Source organism: Notechis scutatus, chromosome 2 (assembly GCF_049901735.1).
Source record: "Notechis scutatus isolate UNSWTSFEM ecotype Mainland chromosome 2, rNotScu1.2, whole genome shotgun sequence".
NCBI lineage: Eukaryota > Metazoa > Chordata > Lepidosauria > Squamata > Elapidae > Notechis > Notechis scutatus.
In genome coordinates this window covers 7,317,862-7,343,077 of record NC_142010.1, presented here as the reverse complement: position 1 = coordinate 7,343,077, position 25,216 = coordinate 7,317,862, and the positions used below count along the sequence as shown (strand labels likewise).

Here is a 25,216-nt window from a genome sequence, read left to right as displayed (position 1 = left end):
AACAGTAGCTGAACCATTTCATAGACTATTAGACAAAAAGCAACGTGGGTTTTGGGGGCAACGGGAACAACATGCTTTCCAACAAGTAAAGAAATTGCTAACTTCTGATTCAGTACTTATGCAGTAAAACGAGACTCTGCCGCTCACTATCACGTGTGATGCATCACCTTTTGGGGTTGGGGCAATTCTGGCCCACGTGTTACCAAACGGAGCGGAGGCCCCCATCGCATTTTTTTCGCGAACCTTAGCTAAAGCTGAATGAAATTATAGTTAGCTGGACAAAGAAGCTTTAGCTATTGTTGCTGCAGTTAAAAGATTTCATGAATATGTTTATGGCCGTGCGTTTACAATAATCACTGATCATAAACCGCTACTGGGGATCATTGCGGGTAATAAACCAACCCCGATATATATTGTCCCCCCAGAATGACCCGTTGGTCTGAATTCCTGGCGGCCTACAACTACACCTTGCAACACCGCCCGGGGAAATCGATTCTCCACGCCGATGCATTGAGCAGAACACCGCTCCCAGACGCTCTTGTGGATCCAGCCCCAACCCTCTCAACACTACAGATCGAAGCTCTACATGCACCACCCTTGACGGCTAGAGACATTGCTTTTGAAACGAAACGTGACCCAGTTCTGCAACACATACTACGCTGGGTTGAACGGGGGTGGCCGACAGACCAAATAGCACTGGAATGGGCGCCCTTCAAAGCCCGCCAAACCGAGCTGTTTTCCCAAAAAGGCTGTATCTTGTGGGGCGATCGAGTCGTAATCCCTGGCAAATTGCAACAGACTGTTTAGGCGGTATTGCATGAGGGACATCCGGTATTGTGCAGATGAAATCACTCGCACGCAGCTATGCTTGGTGGCCGGGAATCGACAAAGAATCGAGGCCTGGGTCGCTACGTGCCAACGTTGCCAGGACGTCAGCAACGCCCCACCTAAAGCAAGCCCAACCGAATGGGAAACGCCGAGGGGACCGTGGTCCCGTATTCATATTGACTTTGCGGGGCCTACCAAAGGTTACACTTTCCTGATTACTGTCGACGCCTATTCTAACTGGCTTGAGATTCATCGAATGCACACAACTACAACAGACTCAGTTATTAATAAATTAAACAGACTATTTGCCACACACGGGTTTCGGACGTGTTGGTCTCGGACAACGCCCACAGTTCACTGCATTGCCCTTTGAACAATATCTTGCTGATCGGGGCATCCGCCATGCGCTAACCTCACCCGCGCACCCTGCGGCGAATGGACGTGCAGAACGCATGGTACAATTTGTAAAAAGACCCTTCACAAAATGGAATTTGGCAACATCGACAGAAAATCAATCGAATTCTCTTGTTGCAGCACATCACGCCCACAGCGTGACCAACAAAACACCCGCTGAACTTCTTATGGGGCGGAAAATACGATCGCACCTTGACCGGCTCCACCCCGCTCGCACCGGAAAAACCTTTCGGCTCCAGCAGCAAATGCCGGGAATTTAAGGTAGGCGATTTAATCTTTGCAAAAACTTTTCCGGCGACCCGTTATGGATACCCGCAACCGTTACCCACCTCACGGGCCTAGATCTTACCGCCTGCTAACAGACGATGGGAGGGTGTGGAAACGCCACATAGACCAGCTCCGATCGAGATTACCACCCAGCGGCCATGACTCCCGGGTTCACCAACTCAAGGGGAGGAAGTATCGAGGGAATTGACTTTGATACAACTAATAGCAGGTCAACGGGAACTCTACAGCCCAGCGAAGCACCGGAACGTGAAGCGGGAGGAGTTGACGTTTTCAGGGAACTTTTAATACGGGGAAAACGAACTGCAAAACCCCGAAGAAACACGGAGTAGCAGAGACAACCACAGTGAATGCAGCACGGAATCGCCGTGCAGCGAAATAGAATTTAACAAAGGTCATCCAAGCGCTCCATCTGAACTGGACATTAGACAAAACCCGGTGGAGCCTCGGAAATCATCCAGGCAGACCAAACGGCCTGCCTATCTTGAGGATTTTATTACAGCTCCCCTCAAATGGAACCCAAGGGGGAGGGGTGTTGTGAATCAATAAAAGTGAATAACCTAAATGCAAATTAGGGGTTGAAAACCTGCACACTAGATTGATCCTTATACAACAACTTGGGATTGGGCCAGAACTAGTCCCTGATTGGCCACTTTTGGGACTTTTCTTATTGGTTAGTAGTTTGAACTTGTTGCACATTTTCATTGGTTAATAAGGCAGCAGCTAACCCTATAAAAGGGTTACTGCTGCCCATAGCGTTGCTCTGTTATGTTCTATCACTTTATTAAAGAGTTGAAGTCACTGGTCAGATGTCTGGTCTCCGTTATTCTCCATACTTAACAATCTTAATAAAAGGTGGGAAACAAGGAAACTCCCTCTCCACATTCACAGCAACCAATCACAGCTTAGATTGCCTCGTGCAGAAGCCAGTCCTCTCCAATTACCTGCAACTGTGTGTTCTCACTCCAGCCCTTCACTGCTCCAGCTTTTACACTAAATACAGGTACAGGTAGTCCTCAATGTACAACCACAATTGAGCCCAAAATGTATATTGTTAAGTGAATTTTGGGCCTGTTTTATGACTTTTCTTGCCACATTTGTTAGAGCCAATCGCTACAGTACTTAAATCAGTAACACGGTTGCTCAGTGAATCTGGTTTTTCCCTACTGACTGCTTGTCAGATTGCAAAAGGGGATTACGGGATTCTGGGACGCTGCCCCCATCGTAAATGTGAGTCGGTTGTCAAGCATGCAGATGTAAATCACCTGACTGAAGGGATGCTGCAACCGTCATGTTGGAAGAAATGCCCATCTGGGTTTGGTTCCAAGTGGGGAGAAAGACACTGGAAACATGATGATTGGAAAGATGGTGAAGCAGAACCACCAACACTTGTGACTCTGGGTAGCTGTCCACCTGGTTTGATGAGCACATGGATTTTTATCCAGTTTGTTCTATAGCATTTTGTAATGTAGAGGCTTGTTTTGTGTGTTTTGTTATTTGGTTTTAAATTAGCTTGTCTCACAAAGGCCAGCAATGAGTTGGGGCTTTAATCTTGTTTAACAAATGTAATTAATCCTAGATGCTTGCTTCCTTGGGGTTTTAATCCTGTTTTGAATGGATTACCAAATCTATATTTCTTGTAGCTTCCACAGTATTTTGAGGGCTATTACGAAAGATTGAGTCTCTTTCCTGCCTCAGAAAAGAACATGTTTCTCTGTTTCTCATGTAGGGAAATATAATATTCTGACTTTTCAATATTTCCTAAAATATTTCATTCTTCTAGGTGGGGGGTGGGTGCTAACTTTCTTCAGTCGTAAGTCTGAAAAATGTTGCTGTTGTAACTTCAAACGGTCACTAAATGAACTGTTTGTAAGTCAAGGACTACCTGTATCTTAACCAAGTCCTTTGTGGCCATATGGATAGACTTCCTCCAAGATGATCTATCTCTAACCTGTTCCTTTGGATCTCTCAGTGGTGCAATAATTGGCACCGTAGTTGATGATGGTTTGTTTTGCAAAAAGCAAGAACTAAATCAAGGGAAAGCACCTGGGTCCTGGGCACGACATTGAAACAGGCAGCAAGGAAGGGCACCTTCCATGGAGATGAGTAAAGACTGTTCCATCCAGTTATTAGTCTTGGATAGATGCAGGATAACATCCTCATAACCTGTCTTTGCAACTGAGAAAAGCTTGAAGAGTGAAACTTGAACCGATGTAGCTTCTCAAGATTAAGTGTTGTGCTTCATAAAGGTTTGTGAAAGTCTTGTTTGTGTGCACAGTCCCAAAATGATTGTGAGCACCATCCAATGACAGAGTAATGAAATGTGGAACAATACTTGCAAATGTCACAGAACTGTAGGGCTGGAAGGGACCTTGGAGGTCTTATAGTCCAACCCCCTGCCCAAGGCAGGAGTCCTTGTATCATTCTGGGTAAATTGTTGTCTAATCTTTTCTTGAAAACCTCCAGCCAAGGAGCACCCACAACTCCATGAAGCAAGATGTTCTATTTATTAACCAGCATTGCTTCCAAATCAGATCTGGACAGGAGATAATTATCTTGTCATCTTCATTCTTGCAAAGTCTGGAGCTTGCTAGAGGGCAGAATTGCTAGCAGCCTTCCCCAATTTCTAACTTCTAGTTTTCAGCATGGGCAAAATACTTGGAGGCTATTAATGTGCAGAAAACTGGTCTACAGATTCCTGCTCTTTGGTAAGGGCGATTCTCAGTGTAAATCAAAGCCTCTCTACATCCTAAAATTTTGTGACTGATTTTCTGTGGCTATCAAGGATTTAGGACACAGTGGCACATTAGGCCAGAAGCTCAAAGAGGGGCAGCTTGATTCATGCTGGCCAAGAATGATTCTCTTTATTTCTAGGTGGAATGTTGTTCAGTTTCCATCTGTTATTCCTTGTCTGGCCTTTAAGAGTTTTGGAAAATAGGTTGATCTCCCCTCCACCTCCTCTCTTTGACAGCCCCTCAAATATTGGAAGACTGCTATCATGTCACCCTTGGTCCTTCTCTTCACGAGACTAATCATGTCCAGTTCCAGCAACTGTTCTTCATATGTTTTAGCCTTCAGTCCCCAATAGTGTGGTGACCAAAACTGGATGCTGTATTCTAGGTGTGGTCTTATTAAGGCTTTATAGAGTGGTATTAGTACTCACTTGATCTTGATTGAATTCCTCTTGTTAATGCAACTTAGGATGCAGTCACATGACTCCCAGTCACTGCAAAAGGCTGTAAATGCAGCTTGATTGCCAAGTGCTCAAAATTACAACCAAGGTGATTGTGGGAGGGAATGGCAACCGTCAGATCAAATCTGGGTCATAAGTACCCCTAGGGAGGTACTTCATCATAACAGACAGTTGCTCAGCGACCAGGCCTAAGTCAGGCACTACCTGTAGTAAACTGGGAACCGTCACAAAGTTGGAACCCAATTAGGTTCTTTGCAATTATTTACATATGAATGAGCAAACGTACAGGCCACATTTGCAGACAACATACTGAAGTATTTGGGCTTTCCGACAATGAACTTTGTCTTCTATGCGACTCCTCTTGCCATCAAAAACATCCTGCATTCATATACTGTACTGTACCGCACTGGGGTTTACTTCTAATCATGCTTTGTTGAACAAACCATAGTATCTTAGTCTGCACTCAGTCAATTTTTTAGGAAAAACTGTTATGTTCAGAGTTGACCCATCATGGGTAAATGAAAAAAAAGAATTTGCATCAGTTATGTCACAAGGTTCTGAAACATCTGCCTGCAGATGTCCAGCTCTCCTCCTAAAGGGCACTTACTATCTTCCCAATAAAACCATAATACAGGTAGTCCTTGACTTACAATTCATTTAGTGACCGTTCAAAATTACAAAAGCACTGACAAAAGTGACTTATGACCATTTTTCATACTTGATCCCATGATCATGTGATCAAAATTCAGATGCTTGGCAACTGGTTCATATTTATGACAGATGCTGTGTCCTAAGGTCATGATTCCCTTTTCCGACCTTCTGACTAGCAAAGTCAATGAGGAAGACAGGTTCACTTAACAACCGGATTACTAACTTGTCAACTGCAGCGAATCACTTAACAACTGAGGCAAGAAAGGTCGTAAAATGGGGAAAAACTCCCAATAAATTTCTCCCTTAGCAACAGAAATTTTGTGCTCAGTTGTGGTCATAAGTCAAGGACTACCTGTATAACCATTTTAAAATGCAACAAGACCTCTTCTTGAAGTCTCAAGTGATGATGCTCCCACAACTTCCGAAAGGAAGCTGTTCCATTGGTTGATTGTTCTCACTGTCGGAAAGTTTCTCCTTATTTCCAGGTTAAATCTCTCCTTGTTCAGTTTCCATCCATTATTCCTTGTCTGGCCTACAGGCGCTTTAGAAAATAGCCTGACCCCTTCCTCCCTGTGGCAGCCCCTCAAATATTGGAAGACCGCTATCATGTCTCCGCTGGTCCTTCTCTTTAATAGCCAAGCCCACTTCCTGCAACCGTTCGTTGTATGTATGTTGTACAATGTCTCACCCAACTTCTTTGGCATTCTTTGCAGTGTCTTGGGATATATTTCAGCATGAGAATATCATTAGGTCTGGCAATCTCACCACCTTGCAGATTTGGGAGTGGAGAGATACTTCTGGTTTAGTTTCTTCCACTAGCAGGTGTAGCCAAATGGGAAATAAGATCGTTCACAAAGAGACAAGGACATTCCTAGCAAACCAGATCATTACAGCATTCTGGTTTAGCAGTGACAAAACACGACTTGGTTCCCTTCTTTCTGTGTTCTTTCTTGACCTATGCCATATTACACCCACTACAGGCAGTCCTTGATATAACAATAGCAATAGAACTTATATATCTATACATACACATTTTTTTTTTTTTTGGTGGGGTTTGGTGTTTTTTGGGGTTTTGTGGTGGGGGGGGGGGGGGGGGGGGGGGGGGGGGGGGGGGGGGGGGGGGGGGGGGGGGGGGGGGGGGGGCCGCCCCCCCCCCCCGGGGGGGCGGCCGGGGGGGGGGGGGGGGGGGGGGGGGGGGGGGCGCGCTCTCCGGGGGGCCCCCCCCCCCCCGTATATATATACACACACACACACATATATACCGCTTTGCAGCCCTAAGTGGTTTACAGAGTCAGCATATTGTCCCCAATAATCTGGATCGTCATTTTACCATCCTTGGAAGAGTGGAAGCTCAAGTCAACCTTGAACAAGTGAGAATCGAATTGCCGAACTGCAGGTAGCCGGCAGTCAGCAGAAATAACCTGCAGTACTGCATTCTAACCACCACGCCACCCTGGCTCAGAGCCTGCCCATTACAGTCATGTCACAATAGTGATAGAACAATACCAATCCGATATTACTAATCCTTTCATGGTGGTCATTAATTGAATAATCACATTAAACACAATCTGCCATTGTTATGTAAACCCCCCCCCCCCCCCCCCCCCCCCCCCCCCCCCCCCCCCCCCCCCCCCCCCCCCCCCCCCCCCCCCCCCAACAAAAACAACCACACACACACCCAACACACACACACACCCCGCAGCCCTCTAGGGTTGGTCAGCTTTGCCCCAAACTGGACTCATTTTACCAACTTTGAGAGTAAGCCAGTCACGAAAAGTGAGAATCGATGACCGGAGCCGGCGCGACCTGCAGTCTGCATTCTAACCACCCCCCCATGGCTCAGAGCCTGCCATATCGTCTGTCACAATAGCATGACCCAGATTTATCCTTTCATGGTGGCTGAATAATCACCCGCATCAATACCATGGTTCTTAAACAAACTGATGGTTTCCTATGTGTGCAGTTTTGCCAAGAGCTGATTTTCTGCAACAACCATTGCAAAAACGTGGTCACTTGACCGTGGGATACTGCAAACAATACATTGCCATGTACCCAAATTTTTTGTCAGAAGACTGGAGGGGGTCCAACCGTCAGAACTGCGAACCCAGGTTGTAAGTCCCCTTTTTCGAGTTAAAAGCTAACTCGATCAAGCTGTATCAAGCTATTCTGATCGCCCTACCATCTTTTGTGTAAAACTGCCACATTATAGCTTCCCCCTCACATGGATTTTCTGATGCCTGGACAGATTAAAGGAACTGGAGAATGTTTTCTCACATGCGGAGCACCCATACGGCTTCTCGCCAGTGTGAGTCCGCATGTGCTTTTTCAGCCCTTGGCTCCACTGGAAGCTCTGCCCACATTCAGAACACATATAGGGCTTCTCTCCCGTGTGCGACCGCTCATGTTTGGCAAGCTGCGATCGCTGAATGAAACTATTCCCGCAGTAGGTACACTGGTACGGCTTCTCACCAGTATGCGTCCTTTTATGGGCGGTGAAGTGAGAACTAGAAATGAAACATTTCCCACAATCCGGGCACTGGTAAAGTTTTTCGCCCGTGTGCGTCCGCTTGTGCGTGGTGAGGTGAGAACTGTAAGTGAAGCGTTTCCCGCACTCTGCGCACTGGTACGGTTTCTCCCCGGTGTGAATTCTCTCGTGCTTCCTCAGCTGGCAACTTGAAATGAAACTCTTCCCACAATCGGAGCAGACATACGGCTTCTCCCCAGTGTGGGTCCTGGTGTGTGTAATAAGGTCCGACTTTTGATTGAAACTTTTACTGCAGACAGCGCATTGGTGAGGCCTCTCTCCCGTATGAGTCCACTTATGGATCACCAGATGCCGCGTCTGACTGAAGGTTTCTCTACAGTCTGCACATTTATAAGGCTTCTCCTCCTTGTGGGTTCCTTCATGGATCACTAACTGTGGTCTGTACCGGAAACTCTGACCGCAGTCAGAGCAACGGTAAGGTTTCTCGCCTGTATGAACTCTCCGGTGCCTCAGGAGATTACAACGAGTGCCAAAGCTCTTCCCGCACTCGGAGCATTTGTACGGCTTCTCCCCAGTGTGAGTTCTCTCATGGATGAGGCACCCGATTTTATCACTGAAGGTTTTGCCACACAACGAGCATTTGTAGGGCTTCTCTCCTGTGGAACCTCTTGTGGATAATCAGAGATTTCTTCCGGGTGTAGCTTTTCCCACATGCTGAGCATTTGTGGGGTTTCTCCCCTGTGTGGGTTTGCTCGTGAATAATCAGGTGGGCGCGGCAATCAGAGAGCTTCCCACAGTATTGGCATTTGTGCAGTTTTTCCTTCAGTGGGACTTTCTGGCTCCTTGGAGGAGAGTCAAAAGTGGCCTTCATCCTCCTCCTGCTGCTGTACATCCCCTTGGGCAAGTCTGTCACTTCTCCGAGAAAGTAATGTTGATGGTCGGAGCTTCCTAGAAGAACAAGCAAGTTAGGAGGATGTCAATTATGCTGCACAAAAATTCAACTCAAATCTCTTTGGAGTGGCACTCAGTGCCTGCTGATTTCATGGATTACTCGCTTACAGGTGTCTTGACAGCAACACAGAAACTACAGGTAGACCTCAGCTTACAGCAGTTCATTTAGTGACTGTTCGAAGTTACAATGGTACTGGGAAAAGTGACTTATGACTCTTGTATCATCCCCATGATCACGTCATTTATATTTGGAAGCTTGGCAGCTAACTCACATTTATGACAATTGCAGCGTCCCGGGGTTACGTGATCCCCTTTTGGGATCTTCTGAGAAGCAAAGTCAATGGGAGAGACAGATTCACTTAACAACAGTGTGACTAATTTAACAACAGCAGTGATTCAGTTAATAAGTTTGACCAGAAAAGTTGTAAAATAGGGCAAACCGCACTTAAGAACTGTCTTGCTTAACAACATAACTTTGGGGCTCTATTGTGGACGTAAGTCAAGAACTGCTTGTAATTGTCACTTCCTTTTTCGGAGCACTTTTTCTCCCCCTGCACAATCTAACTTTCAGATCTTTTCTTCCCAATTTGTCTCCCATTCATGGACTCTCCAGGCTTCTCCTTCCTTAACTCCCCAGCCCAGGAAGGGCATCTAAGGGCTGCCACTTTCTCGCTTGCTAAAGTGGAGAAGCACATCAGAGACAAACTCTTGACCTGCATCCCAATTTTATGTGACTTTTGTGGTCATCTCAAATATCAATAAAAACAATCTGATTAAAGTCTGTATAAATTCTCAGTCATCCAGGTCATGGTTGTCCCAAAGGTGCTTTTTAAAGAAGCAACTGGATTTTCTTGTTTTTTCTTTGAAGATAATTCGCTTCTCATCCAAGAAGCTTTAAGCTATACAATTTGGGATTAACACCCTGTGGGATATGAAGTCAGACAAATTGGTTAAGCAGTTCCATGACAAATACCCGCACAAGCCACAGAAGCCCCCAGGGGGAAGAAGAGGAGGTTAGCATGTGTTTAATCATCTTTTTGTGTTCTTTCTTGTCTTCTTCCAGGAACTCCTTTTCAATGGGGGGGGGGGGGGCCTGTCAGCCCTGAAGCTGGCCTGACTGAAGCCATTTTGGGATTTCAGTGCTGACACACTGTAGAAGAGGGTTAGGGAGGAGGGAATAGTTGGGTGTTGTAGTCAAAACAAAATGCTTTCTTGTGGGAACCAAGGACATTCCTACAGGTGCTCAGAAGGAGGGGACTGGAATCACCTAGCAACTGGGCTGTAACTGATTGTTTTGAGAAAGTGACAAACTTTCACTTTTAATTTGGTGAAATCCGTGGGAATATTCAGTCCATTTTCACTAGCGTGCCAATATGACATATCAAATAAAACTATTCTTTGAGGAAATTACCAGCCTCTAAGTTTTATTTGCTAACAGTATGTTACTTGGCACCCTGACACTTTAAGCTATACTTTAAGCTATACAATTTGGGATGAACAACCTTTGAATGGTGTGGGAGTAGGAAGGGATTTCCAGAGAAAAAATTGCAGACTATAGGAACCAGGAGCACTACTCAGGTGACCCAGAGAACACCGATAAACCTCCAAGAGTTTCAACGACCCTTTAAAAGGATGCAAATTACCTTCTGTGTCTGCAAGGAATATAAATCCTCCCATTCCCCAATATCCTGTCAGAGCTGAAGAAGCTTCTTGGATGAGAAGTGAAACATCTTCAAAAGAAGAAGAAAGTCCACTTGCCTCCTGGAAAAGCACCTTTGGGATGACCAATCTGATTGTTCCCTAACAAACTAGGGAGATGCATAAAGAAACAGAAAGAGAATGTTGTGGGCAAACCCTGCCTCACCTAAAGCAACTGAATCACTTGGACGATTGCAATAATTCAATTATTAAGCATGCAAAATATTATAGTGCATATTGGCAGCTTACTGAGCAGCCCTGAACTGAAGCTGAAACATACAGTTGGCTAACTATGCTACAAAGGTATAGAAAGAACAAGTCAACATGTAAATTTCAGTACATTAAAATATTTTGGATAATCCCATCTGGGTGACCTCCTTATCATTTATCCCTACTAGATCATCATGGCAACTATGTTCTCTCCGCTCCACCGCTAGAGAATTTGAAGGCGGGACTGCACAGCCACTTGTCTAAAACAGTACAGGGTCTCCTGGTTGAGCATGGGGTTAGACTAGAAGACCTCCAAGGTCCCTCCCAACTCTGTTATTCTGTATCCTGAAATTCCAGTCTGATCCTTCCCCCTTTGGCCACTCAGGTTAAATTTAGCTTCCTGTGAATGTCTTATAACCATTCACTTAGTAACTGTTTGAATTTAAAACAGCATTGAAAAAAGTGACTTACAGTTGGTGCTTGCACTTACAACCGTGTTAGAGTCTTCCAGTGGTGTTGATTTCTTTGGTTTGGTCTGTCAAGTAGGAATGAGCCTGAGGGACCTTTCATGGCTGAGAAGGGATTGGAACGTGGGTGTCCCCACTCCTAGTCCAGCAACCGCACCTTCCCCATGCAGCACACCAGCTCTCTAATAGGAAAGCCATCCAGAGAGACTCCGTACTGCACATTGGTCTCCTCTCTATCAATCACAGGAAGAATAAGACTGCAAGGTGGTGAGGAATGAATGTGGGTAGTCCTCGCTTAGTGACCACAATTGGGACCAGCAAATCACTATGATTTGTGGTAACAGATGCCTTCCAGTATCTCAAAGGCCATGATCAGGACATAGTTTCAGATTGATCGACCATGTTCTACCTGTGCTGACCAGATTTCATCCCCAGATTTTTCAAAGCATTTTGGTCTACTCACTGTCTCCATCCATGGGGACCTCAACTTTCACGATATCCAACGGATCCAGTTCGGAATTGGAAGGTTCATCAGGCAAGTCCTCCAGATCTTCCTGGGTGTGAGAAACATGAAGATGTCTAAGGAGACGATTGGGACACATCTTCTCAACATCAGCCAACAGCTGGTACACAAACCAGAATCGACTAGAGATTCATTTCAGCCCTCCCTGAACTCTGCAAAATAGCAATAGCACTTAGACTTATATATCACTTCACAGTGCTTTATAGCCCTCTCTAAGCGGTTTACAGAGTCAGCATATTGCCCCCAATAACAATCTGGGTCCTCATTTTACCGACCTCGGAAAGATGGAAGGCTGAGCCAACCTTGAGTCTGGTAAGATTCAATTTGCCAAATTGCAGTCAGCTGGCAATCAGCAGAAGTAGCTTGCACCACGGTTCTTATGTAATTTTCAAAGACTACAAACCCACTGGGGTTCAGGAATCGATGATGTGACACAACTAAGCTGTAGTTGTCCAGAACACGTTTAAAATGTCTTAATTTTAGTATCTCAGACTGGCAATGATGAGAGAAGACCATCTCTGAATCTGAGAAGAATGCCAGTTAAGATGGATCCCGTTTAGCCATTGTAATTTCTTAATTGTGCATAAAGAAATGTTGTATTTTCATCAAATTTAGGACGGGGGGCAGATATTAATGCAGCCAATTAATTAAAAAGATGAAACTTTTGTAAACTGCAATTGACATCATCAGAGTCATAAAGTGGTTCAAATCTTGTAGGATTGAAATTGAAAATTTAAATTTATGATGAAAAGAAGCTGAGGAATTCAGGTTGGTTATACAAACGCAGTCTAGGTTACAGGTATCTTAATTATTGTAATGTGTTAGAAACTGACTCTATGTGTTCAGGCCTCTCTTTAACAGCACCACAGACTGAGATTTTGCTGAACTTACATAAGCAAAAGGTTCCAGCCATCTCTTTAAACAAAGGTATTGATAAGATTGAGTGAGTTCAGAAACAGGCAACAAAAATGGTGCATGATTTGAGGGTCAAAACATATCAGCAGAGCTTGGAGGACCTAAATATGTACTGTCTGAAGAGCTGTGGTGGCTCAGTGGTTAGAATGGAATACTGTAGGCCAGGGGTCCCCAACCACCGGGCCCCGGACCGGTACCGGTCCGTGGATCATTTTCTACTGGGCCACCGGTTTGCTGAGCACCGCCATCTTGTTTCGATGAGAAAGTGCTTCCGGGTAAGCTTTTCTGGTTGGAAAGTGGAGTTTGGGTCCTGAAGGAATCCTCGCGCCTTAGTTTCATCGAAGGGGGGGGGACTTCGAACAAAGAGCCGTCCCGATGGCGGAGGAGATTAAGAAAGCACAAAAAAGCACAAAAAAGGTACAAAGGAGGAGTTGAAGGTGGCGGGGAGAAGCGGGGGACGGCTGGCTGGCCGGTCGCTCAGCTCGCCTTGCCTTGTCATGCGTGCTGATGCTGGTACCGGGCCGCGGATCATTTTGTGATGCCGGTACCGGGCCGTGGCACAAAAAAGGTTGGGGGCCACTGCTGTAGGCTAATCCTACCAACTGCAGGCTGTCAAGTTTGGCAGTTTGAATCTCCCCAGCTGAAGATTGATTCAGTCTTCTATCCTTCCGAGGTCAGTAAGATGAGGAGCCAGATTGTTGGGGGGCCAATATGCTCTCTCTGTAAACCACTTAGATAGGGCTATAAAATCCTGTGTGTGTAAGTGCTATTGCTATTGCCTGAAAGATGGAAGTACAAAGGAGGACATGATTGAAACCCTGAAACATATTAAAGGAGTGAATAAAATTCTAGAAGGCAGTGTTTTCAATTTGAAGCAAAAATTAAGAACATGGTGCAGTGGTGGGTTTCAAAAAATGTTCCTATCAGTTTGGGTGCGTGCACATGCATGCACCAAATGCGTGTTTTGCGCACGCGCATTTGCAACTCACGTTCTGCTGCAAGCCCTGTGTGTAAAACAGCTGATGGGCGGGAATCTGCTGTGCCACGCGAAGCAGCCGAGTTTGAAAACCAGCAAATAAAGGTGAGAATAGAGCCGGGGCGGGCAAACGTAGCAGCTGATCGTCGGAGCAAACAGGTTTGCTCTCAGATGATCCTTGGAGCTACCAGTTTGGCTGAACCGGATCGAACCGGTAGAATACCACCACTGACATGGTGGCATAATCTCAAACTGACAGAAGAGAAGCTCACAAGTAGTGTTCGAAAGTATTACTTCCCAGAAAGAGTAGTGGAAGCTTGGAACAAATTGCCAGTGGAGGTAGCGGGTCAATCATCGGTAATCTTAGTTTAAACGTGCTCGGGATAAACACATGTCTGTCATCCAACAAAAATAAAAAAATAAAATAACTCAAAGGACAGACTTGATGGACCACTAAGTCTTTTTGTGCCATCAGTTTTCTATGTTTCTATGTCTCAGCATACACACAGGGTTTATAACCCATTACAATTGCTGTTTGAATAAGAGGCTTTTAACCAGTTTCTCATGGCTCCATTTTTTTCCACGTCTGCATCACCAAATCTTTCTCTCAACCCTAATTAAAATTTAGCCACGCCAAGCATCCAATGATGAGCTGCAGTTCAACAAAAGCTGATGCCTTTTAATAAAAAGTGCTACATGGAAACGCATCATCAGATTCCTTCTGAGTTTTTTGTCATTAAAAACACTCCCATGGCAGGCTACAGGTAGTCCTTGGCTTACAATAGTTTGTTTAGTGACTGTTCAAAGTTACAACAGCACTGAAAAAAGTGACTTATGACCATTTTTTATACTGATTGTTGCACCATTCCAATGGTCACATGATCAAATTCAGAAACCTTGGCAACTGACTCATATTTATGATGGTTGCAGTGTCCTGGGGCCATGTGATCCTCTTTAGCCACCTTCTGACAAGCAACGTCAACAGGGAAGCCAGATTCGCTTAACAAACATGTTACTAACTTAACAGCTGCAATGACTCACTTAACAAGAAAAGTTGCAAAATGGGGCAAAACTCACTTAACAAATGTCTCACTTAATTAGGGGTTCAATTTTTGGCATAGCCTGAGCTCTAGAAGGGTCCCCAACATGACAGTGATCCACGCTCACCCTCTGCTCCTCTCCTTGTGGCAGCCTCCGAAAGAAAATCCTCAGCCAAAGCCACTGCCTTGCTCCCCGTCTCCGGACACTGTACCCGAACCCACTTCTGCATTTCCAGCGGCAGGATCCTCAGGAACTGCTCCAAGATCACCAGCTTCAGGATTTGCTCCTTAGAGTGATGCTCCGGCTTCAGCCATGGCAGCAGAGGTCCCAGAGTTGACCAAACACTTTCTGAGGCCCTTCCGCTTCCTCAAAGCGAAACTGCCGGAAGCGCTGGCATCGTAGTGCCACACTGAGCTTGCCAACCTTCACCAACTCTTCCTTCGCTTCCACTGGGGAATCCAGGCCTTTGTCAAATTCAGGAACTTCCACACAGCCTGGGCCTACCAAGGTTTCGGATGCAGCTTTTCCTCTGAAGGACTGTTGATGGAGATCGGCCTTTCTGCTAAAAGGCGGCCTAGTGTTATTCTCTGGTGAGGACTGAAAAGATGGAGAGTTTCTTCCATCCAAATATGGAGCCCTCAGAGCTTCTCTTTTCTGGATCTCACACAACTGGTCCAGCCCCTCTTCTGGCTCTTGCTTAATCTGAGATGTGGTGAAACCCTTCAGACATTCCCACGTTGCCACAGTTTGAACACTTCCCGCCACTGGCGCTCTCTTTCCTGCCTGAGATCTGGGCAAGTCCCGTACCTCCATCTTTCTTCCTGGCAGGAATAGAAATTATTATGATTACTTGTGTACAAAAGGGAAGCCAAGGATCCATAAAGGTTTGTTTCTCCCCAGTGTTCCTTGATGATCTGGATCCAGTTGATTTTCTACAAGCATTATGAAAATCCAACAGGCATTCAAAATTAATAATCCTTGGGGAACTGCTTTAATGCTTGGGTTAATTTGATGAATTGTATCACTTGAATGTAATTAATAAAATTAATGTAATTATTTCATGAATGAAGGCAAATATATGTGTCCCAGGATAATGTTGCAAGATCCAATCTGGGTTGACCACCCGGGGACCAGAGGTTTTGGCCTTCCTCGCTTTCAGATTTCGTGTTGGAGCTCATCATCAGGGAACTTCTCTCTAGCTGCGTACTGTTCTGTGTGTGGTATTTATAGTTCACACACCAAAACACAAACAAGTGGTCAGACAAGGAAAGCCAAACTCAGAGGTGGCCTCACACTGCAATGAACAAGGATACACATTCAATTTTGCAGATACTAACATTGTTGGACAAGCAGGCACAAAAACAGCCAGGGAAATGATTGAAGCCGGGGAAACAGGCCCCTTATCAGTCAAACAGGAGTGCTGATTTACCGACCAGCCTATCAAGTACTTAGAAGGTGAAGGGCTGGGCAGCACAAGCAAAGGACAGCCAATGACTTAAAAGCCAGCCACCAACACACCCCAATCAACATCTAAAAAGCCACATACAACAGGCATCATAAAGTCTGCACTACTATTACTGTTAATCTTCTCATCACTCCTTATCACCCATCCCCTCCCACTTGCGACTGTATGACTGTAACTTTGTCACTTGTATCCTTACGATTTATATTGACTACTACCTAGTATGTTTTGATTGCTTATTTATACCCTATGACTAAGTGTTGTACCTTATGATTTCTTGATTCTTGACGAATGTATCTTTTCCTATATGTACACTGAGAGTATTTGCACAAAAACAAATTTTTGTGTGTCCAATCACACTTGGCCAATAAAGAATTCTATTCTATTCTATTCTATTCTATTCTATTCTATTCTATTCTATTCTATTCTATTCTATTCTATTCTATTCTATTCCTGTTCCTATTTCTATTTCTATTTCTATTTCTATTTCTATTCTAAATACCACACACAGAACAGCACACTCTCTGCTTAGAGAGACATTTCCTGAAGAGGGACTCCAGCACAAATCCGAAAGCTCGGAAGACCAAAACCTCTGGTCCCAGTGACCGACTCAGACTGGATCCTGTAATTGCTTCAATTTAGCTAATGGTTAAAACAGCATATGTAGTTATTAAATTTATCTTCCAGTGGCATGGGAATCCTTAATATTATAGAGTTTTCTATAATACACTGTAATTCTCACTTATTAAGTTATCTCCAAATAAAATATTGATTCTTATAAGGCAAATCATCCATATTCAGCTATAGATGGGGAAAACTCTCTGCAGAAATCCATTCAAGCTACTGTGATGCCCTGTGTGTACAAAACAGGAATATAAATCGAACGATTAAAGACATAATATTAATACAAACTGATGCCCTTTTACCGGTCCACAATAGAAAGCGTCCTCACATATTGCATTACAGTGTGGTATGCTGGCTTGACAGCTGCGGATAAAAAGACATTACAGAAGGTGGTAAGCAAAGCACAAAACATCGTGGGCTGTTCCCCAACACCTCTAGATGACATCGCAGGGGTTTGCTGCCTTAGCAGAGTGAGGAAAATTCTCAGGGATGACTCACACCCCAGTCAGCACTTCTTCACTCTCCTACCATCGGGTGGGAGATATAGAAGCATAGCCAGCCGCGCCAACAGGCTGAAGAACAGTTTCTACCCGTGGGCTGTCAGACTTCTGAACGGAAAATAACTTCATGTCAACATAGTAAGATAGACTTGAGGGGCCGGCATGTTGTATAACAAGATCACATAGTGTAATAAGATTGTGAGTGGGTTAGGGACGTCTGCCCTCACTGTGAGTTGTTGGGGAGAGGGCTGCACGAAGGGAGGCTCAGCCAATCTCCTTGTACACATGTTGTTCTCTGACAATAAAGGTAATAAGTATTTTAGGAAAAAGTCAGGTTTTAATATTTGAAATAGATTTTTGCCTCTGCATGCTGAAAGGCCCCACGGATTCTGAGAATTGCCTGCTGAAACTGCCCTGACTTTACAGTACATTTAATACGATCCCTGCTTTTAAATTCACCCTGTTAAAATACTGCTCGACATTTCACGGGCCTTGGGAAATTAAACAGGAGCGCACATGTTGAGATGGCACATATAGGTGGCTACGAAATCTTGGAACTGTACATTAAATCAGGAAGTCACACAAATTTCTGAAGAGGACACCGGCAAGGAAGAAACCCAGATGCCATTCGGAATAAAACCTGGCTCCAAGAGTCCTTTCTTTCTAAAAGCTGTCAGAAAGTTCTCCGTATTTTAGCGGTTGTAATAGTGGCAGGACGTTTCTTCTCCAGTGCAAATTACACCGTCCATAAAAGCAATAGTCTTTGATTTACAACAGTTCATTTAGTGACTGTTCGAAGTTACAATAGCACTGAAAAAGGGACTTATGACCGCTTTTCACACTTACGACCATTGCCACATCCCCATGTTCACGTGATCAAAATCCAGCTGCTTGGCAATTGACTCAGATTTATGACGGTTGCAGTATCCCGCAGTCATGTGATCCCGTTCTGACAAGCAAGGTCAATGGGGAAGCCAGATTCACTTAACAACCGTGTTACTAAGCTTAACAACTGCAGTGATTCACTTAACAATTGTGGTTGTAAAAGGGGAGGAAAACTCACTTAATAAATGTCTGACTTAGCAACAGAAATTTCAGGCTTCATTGTGGACTAGAGTAAAATTGAAAACTTCCACCCAGATGTTCAATTAGTGGGGCAGAGATAAAGAGAGAGGCAGCAGTCACCAGAAAGGGAATCTGGGCATGTTAAGAGAGGCAGATTCAGGTGCTGCATCTCAAAACAAGCCCACCTGGTCACCTCTCGGGTCTCTGTCACCTGCCTTTCAGATGCCACTGGCCTCCTCCTAGCAGGGTTCATAACCTCGGAGGCAGGGGTGGGATTTTACCGGTTCGGACCAGTTCTATAGAGCCAGTTGTTACGATTCTGCACAGTACGGAGAACCGGCAAATCACACCACTGGCCTGAGAGCAGAGTTGAATCTTCCTTAGGACCGAAGCTTCTATTTTTCAGTGCAGACTCAGGCAGCAGATTGCAGAAAGGTAGATCTTCAAGTGACTCTGTGATTCTGCAAGCAACTCAATCTGCCTGCCTGCCTTGCCTCAGTTGGGGTAAAAGTTGCTCTTTTTTAAAATAAACAATTCAATATTTACATAAATATTTACAATATTTACATACAAGCCACACCCAGCCAGTCACATGACCACCAAGCCACACCCACAAATTAGGGCACACCCACAGAACCAGTTTAATAAATTTTAATCCCACCCCTGGGGCTGTGAAAATATTTACAGACTCCTCACATCCTGGACATAAACTGTTTCAATTCCTACCCTCAAAACGATACTATAGAGCACTGCACACCAGAACAACCAGACACAAGGACAGTTTTTTTCCGAATGCCATCACTCTGCTAAACAAATAATTCCCTCAACACTGTCCAACTATTTACTAAGTCTGCATTACTATTTATCCTCCCATCCTTCCTTTCACCCATCTTCTCCCACTTATGTCTATATGACTGTAACCTTGTTGCTTGTATCCTTACAATTTATATTGACTGTTTCCTAGTATGATTTGATTGCTTATTGTACCCTATAACTATTATTAAATGTTGCACCTTATAATTCTTGACTCTTGATGAATGTATCTTTCCCTTTATGTACACTGAGAGCATTTGCACCAAGACAAATTCCTTGTGTGCCCAAACATACTTGGCCAATAAAGAATTCTGTTCTATTCTATTCTATTCTATTCTATTCTATTCTATTCTATTCTATTCTATTCTATTCTATTCTATTCTATTCTAGTTTCCAAAATGAAGGTAAGCAGCAATTCGATCATTGGCCGCCAAGCAGAATTGTGGGTAGCTAAGAGGAGTATTTTCGTGAGTTCGATGACCTTGGAAGCCTCCTTAACACCTCTGGGGGAAACAAAAAAGATGGACTCTCATTTCAATAAATAAAAAGTAAACATTGCCACATATTTTCATGCCAAAGAGAGAAAGGTGTCAGTCGAGGAGTAAAAAACTTGGAGCCCTCAAGAACAAGGGACATGAACTGCTAAAGATATTATGAATCCCAAGGCACCTATTTTCAATAAATGTTCATTGGCTCATTTACCATGGGACTCAGCAACATACATCAAAATTCAGGGCTTCACTCAGTACGTAAAGGTGCAAAGAAACGGATGGGGGAGATTTATCCTTAGGAGAGGCATAGTGATTGCCCACCCGTTGGCTTTCCTGGGTTCAAGCCAACTGACCCAATGCAGATCCTCCATCCCAAAAGAAGTTTAAACCAAAGCTGCGGCACACGAGAAAAAGAATCTAAACTTCGTTTCCTTTGACTTTGAGAAGGTTGTATACAAGGTTGACCACGTCAACACATACAGCATGATTTATCTGGAGTGTTAAAAAGTTCTCAATAATGTTCCAGCTGACAGACATCTTTTAAGGGGAAAGTTACAAGAATCTTTCCTGGTGTCATAAACTGAAAATGCACCCAGAAGATTGGAAAATAAAAATGAGACAACCCTACCATAAAAATGACTATGTACCCACCCTCTCAATCCAGAGGCCTTATTGGTGATAAACCAAGGAGAGGGGCTTGCAGTATTTTTCATGAGGAAACAAAATTCAGTAACTAAAACCTAGAAGTCTTTATCAGCTCAGAGGAATTGTTCACCACATTATAAAAAAGATGTTGAGACTCTAGAAAAAATACAGAGAAGAGCACCCAGGATGATTAGGGGACTGGAGGCTAAAACATATGAAGAACAGTAGCAGGAACTGGGCCTGGCTAGTCTAGTAAAGAGAAGGACCAGGGGAGACAGGATAGCAGTCTTCCAGTATTTGAGGGGCTGCCACAGAGAGGAAGGGGTCAAGCCAGAGGTGGGATTCTACCAGTTCTCACCTATTCACTAGAACAGGTTGTTAACATTCTAAGCAGTTCAGAGAATCAGTTGTTAGAAGAAATTATTGGCCTAATCCTGTAAGGAAGGCAGGAAGGAAACATTCTGGTGTTGCTTACAGAAACTGCCTCTCCATTAACCCTTATTACATTCTTGGCAGGACTAGACTTCCTGTCTCAGGAACTTCTCTGGAGTTTTTTTCCCCTCCTTTGCTGGTACTTTGCTTGTGTGGAGTGACCATTCAAAGTTACAATGGCACTGAAAAAAGTGACTTATGACCATTTTTCACATTCACTACTGTTGCAGCATCCCCACAGTCATTAGAAGCCAGGTGAGGAGATGCTTGCCTTGATGTGAGTGATATTGAGTTGGCCACACCAGCCAATAACATGACCACCAAGCCACACCCACCAACTAAGGCACGCCTACAGAACCGGTTGTTAAAAAAATTTGAATCCCACCCCTGCTAGGAGGGATCTATTTTCTGCCACCTTCCCTCTGAATTCAGATCTCCTCAAGTCCTCCACCTCTTCTATCCCTCCAGACTTACTTTGGGGACCCGATCCTGCACCACCTGCAGCCCGGGAACGTGGGAACGGCAACACTAGGAAGCCACACGCTGGTAGCTGGGGCTGCACCAAGATGTTGGGCTGAGGGGAAGGAAGGAGGCTTGAAGGAAAGATTTCAAGGGGTTCTGAGTCTAGCGGAGGCGCAGTGGCTGCAAGTAAAGACGGGAGAATTCAGAAGGGAAGGGGACAAGCTGTAAAAAGATCACCTCCGCGCTTCTCCCCTCCCTACAGGAATCTCCCTCCCTCCCTTCCTGCACCTGGGGATTTTCCCCCAGGAAATCCCTCCTCTCCCTCCTCCCTCCCCCGTCTCCTCTCCCTCCTCCCCTCCTGGTCCAATCCTCCTCTTGCAGTGTCCTTTGCCCACCTGGCGCCTCTTGAGCGCCCCTCGCCGCCGCGCAAGCAGCAGCCGGCAGGGAGCAGAAAACTTTGCAAGCAAAGGAGAGGACTGAGAAGGGAAGGGGAGCCGCTGTAAAAAGACCACCTCCAAAAAGACCACCTTCTCCCCCTCCCTTCCTGCACTGGGGATGATGCCCACTCCTCCTCCTCCTCTTGCAAGCGTCCTTGCCCACCTGGCGCTCCTGGCGCGCCCCTCCCCACGAAGGGATCTCCGCAGCCCGGGCGTAAGGGATGTCTGGAGACCAAGAAAAGGGGGAGGGGGGCGCGGGATGGGCAGGAAACTGGGCTCCCAACCCCCTCCCCCCCCCGCCGCTTTCCTGCCTCCTCTCTAGGCGCAAGAGGAAAGCTCTCTGTGTTTAACCCCTTCGCTGAAGCCGCTGCTGGGGAGGGGGCGATTGGGGCCGGGACCCCGCCAAAGTGGGGAGGGAGAGAGAGAGAGAGAGAGAATGAATTACTGCAACAGTAAAAGAAACTTGCATGCACTAATCCACAACTGCAATATGTGCAGATTAGGAAGGCATTCCCTTTTTCTACTGATGGAATTAGATATGCCCAAAGATGAAAAGGAAACTAGGCAGGGGTGTGATAGGACGACACAATAGTGCTGTATCACATTGCCAATCTAACCGAAGGGACTTCATGGAGCCCACTTCACCAACTGAGATCAGGAATAAGGGAGGAAAAACTTTACATGGGAACATTTTCTGTCTCTAATTGCACTAATTTTCAGAGATTTCAGATGGGAAGAAGAGGCAAAAATGAAGAGGTTCAGAACAATGCTTATTTTGGGTTTGATGGACCGCAACATATTTAGCACTGAAGGAGGTTTTGAAACAGCCATTATCTGATTTCTTAGCAACTCTCTTCTGTTACTAATGGAGTCTACATTAAAGCTCCTGTTTATAGTTCATTGTGTCACAAGCACAAGCTTTTGGAGAAGCACCTAAGATGCCCAAAACTTTGTAATTCTACCATTGCAAAATATGACCTTAAACTTAAAGAATTATATATTTGGGGGGGTGGAGGGAAGAAGGGAGAGAGGAGAAAGGGGGAGGGAGGAACATGCAGAAAAGCCCTTCATCCTGCAGTAGGTAGACAATGGCTAAATGGTTATATATCTATCCATCAATAGATACAGATTAACAGAGTTGGAAGGGACCTTGTAGGTCATCTAATCCAACCCCTCCCCCCACCCAAGCAGGAGACCCTACACCATTTCTGACAGATGGCACTCCACTCCCTTCTTGAAAGCTCCCGGTGATGAAGGTCCCACAACTTCCAAAGGCAACTTCTGTTCCATTGGTTGATTGTTCCCGCTGTCAGAAAAGTTCTCCTTATTTTCACGTTAAATCTCTCCTTGTTCAGTTTCCATCCATTATTCCTTGTCTGGCATTTGGGTGCTTTGTAAAATAGTTGGACCCCTTCCTCTCTGTGGCAGCCCCTCAAATATTGGAATACTGCTATACTGTCTCCCCTGGTCCTTCTCTTCACTAGACCAGCCATGCCCAGTTCCTGTAACCGTTCTTCATATGTTTTAGTCTCCAGTCCCCGAATCATCCTGGTTGCTCTTCTCTGTACTTTTTCTAGACTCTCAACATCTTTTTTATAGTGTGGTGATCAAAACTGGATGCAGTACTCTAGGTGTGGTCTTACTAAGGCTTTATAGAGTGCTGTTAGTACCTCACTTGATCTTTATTTTATTTTATTTATTTATTTATTTTTGTCAATTGCTTACAAGATAATAGGTATAAGTAAAAACATAGTTATGAATACATGGATACATATAAGAAAAATAAAAAATTAAAAGAAACAATAGGACAGGGGCGGTAGGCACGTTGGTGCGCTTATGCACGCCCCCTACAGAACTCTTAGCAAAGGGGTGAGGTCAATAGTAGACAGTCTCAGCTTAAAGTTTTTGGGGTTTGGGGAAGAAACCACAGAGTCAGGTAGAGTATTCCAGACATTGACCACTCTGTTGCTGAAGTCGTATTTCCTGCAATCAAGTTTGGTGCAATTAACCTTGAGTTTGTATCTATTGTTTGCTCTTGTGTTGTTATGGTTGAAGCTGAAGTATTCATTGACAGGTAGGACATTGCAATGTATGATTTTATATACTATACTTAGATTGGACCGAAGGCGGCGTAGTTCTAGTTTTTCTAGGTCTAGAATTTTGAGTCTGGTGGCATAAGGTATTCTGCAACTAGTAGAGGAGTGGAGAAATCTTCTTGTGAAATATTTCTGGACTTTCTCAACTGTATTAATATCAGATACGTAATGTGGGCTCCAGACTGATGAGCTGTATTCGAGTATTGGTCTAGCAAATGTTTTTTATGCTGTAGTTATTAGTGTAATATTACCAGAGAAAAAGCTACGTGAGATTAGGTTAACAACTCTTAATGCCTTTTTGGCTATGTAGTTACAGTGGGCTCTAGCACTTAGGTCATTTGAGATGAGTACTCCAAGATCTTTGACAGAGTTTGGATCATCAACAAGGTGTTGACTATTCAGCCTGTATTTTATTTTCTGGGTTTGTTTTTTTTGCCAATATGTAGGACAGAGCATTATTTGTTGAGATTTGAAGTTACCATTTGCTTGACCATTCTGATACATAGTCAAGGTCTTTTTGAAGGGTAGCAGTATTGTCTGTGGTGTTCAATAGCTTTACATCGTCAGCGAAGAGAACCCAGTTGCTCTTAATGTGATCACAGAGGTCATTTATGAAGAGTATGAAGAGAGTTGGTTCTAGAACACTGCCTTGGAGGATACCACTGTTGACAGGTACAGAATTTGATAGGACGCTCCCAATTTTGACCAATTGTTGTCTGTTTGACAGGAATGCTTCTACCCAGTTATGCAGGTGTCCAGAGATACCGTAAGGTTTTAGTTTTAGGAATAGTTTGTTGTGTACCACTGAATCAAAGGCTTTACAGAAGTCTATGTAGATTGCGTCTATTGCTTTGCCCTGATTGAGTTGTGTAGTCCATATGTTTTTGCAGTGTAAGAGTTGCAGATTACATGAGTTGTTTTTTCCAGAAACCAAATTGTTTATTAGAGAGTAGGTTGTTTGTTTCTAAGTGGAGGATGGTGGATTGGTTAATAATTGATTCCATGACTTTACAGGTGACACAGCATAAAGAGATTGGTCTGTAATTTTCAACTAGGCTGGGGTCTCCCTTTTTGAAGATGGGGATGACTGTGGCTTGTGACCATAGTTTTGTCAAGGAGCTGGTCCTGAAAGATTTTTCAAAGATTATGCTTAGAGGTTCGGCTATGGCAGTGGATAGCTTTTTTAAGAAGTAGGCACATATTCTGTCCAGTCCAATAGATAGAGATGGTTTTAGATTGCGTAGTGCTTTTTCAACATTGTCTTCTGTAAAATCAATATGTATTAGATCATTGTAGTTGTGGTTCAATTAGGAAATACCGGGCATGATCCATTGCTGTTTACAAATACTGAGCCGAAGAATGTGTTAAAGAGGTTGGCTTTAATAGTGTCGTCGTTGCAGTCTTTACCATTAGGTCCTTTCAGGGGTGGGATGGACCTTGAGTCTTTTAGTTTGTTGTTTATAAAATTGTAGAAAGCACGGGTGGAATTGGTGCATAGAAGGTTTTCCTTTTGTTTAATGTGATAATTGGTGCATTCAGTTTTTATCTGGTG

General features: G+C 44.5%; 3 protein-coding genes across 7 annotated transcripts in view; 2 read left to right on the top strand and 1 right to left on the bottom strand.

The window, feature by feature from the left end:
- LOC113428439 (uncharacterized) overlaps positions 1 to 25,216 on the top strand; it is a 196,611-nt gene that overhangs the window by 129,486 nt on the left and 41,909 nt on the right. The window lies entirely within an intron of this gene.
- LOC113431375 (uncharacterized) overlaps positions 1 to 25,216 on the top strand; it is a 161,216-nt gene that overhangs the window by 129,491 nt on the left and 6,509 nt on the right. The window contains exon 1 of one of the 4 annotated variants that reach the window (XM_087953073.1): positions 2,375 to 2,530. The exons of the other annotated variants lie outside the window; for them this stretch is intronic. The gene's annotated coding sequence lies outside the window, so the exon portion shown is untranslated. Of the gene's footprint in view, positions 1 to 2,374; positions 2,531 to 25,216 lie in introns of those variants that run through there. 4 annotated transcript variants of the gene reach the window in all.
- Positions 6,620 to 21,805, bottom strand: LOC113429458 (uncharacterized). The gene is given in 8 exon segments (XM_087953361.1): positions 6,620 to 6,939; positions 7,283 to 8,514; positions 8,516 to 8,804; positions 11,646 to 11,736; positions 14,758 to 14,787; positions 14,789 to 14,955; positions 14,958 to 15,458; positions 21,732 to 21,805. Coding segments are annotated over 6 exon segments (2,010 nt in total). The 5' UTR covers positions 15,451 to 15,458; positions 21,732 to 21,805; the 3' UTR covers positions 6,620 to 6,939; positions 7,283 to 7,574.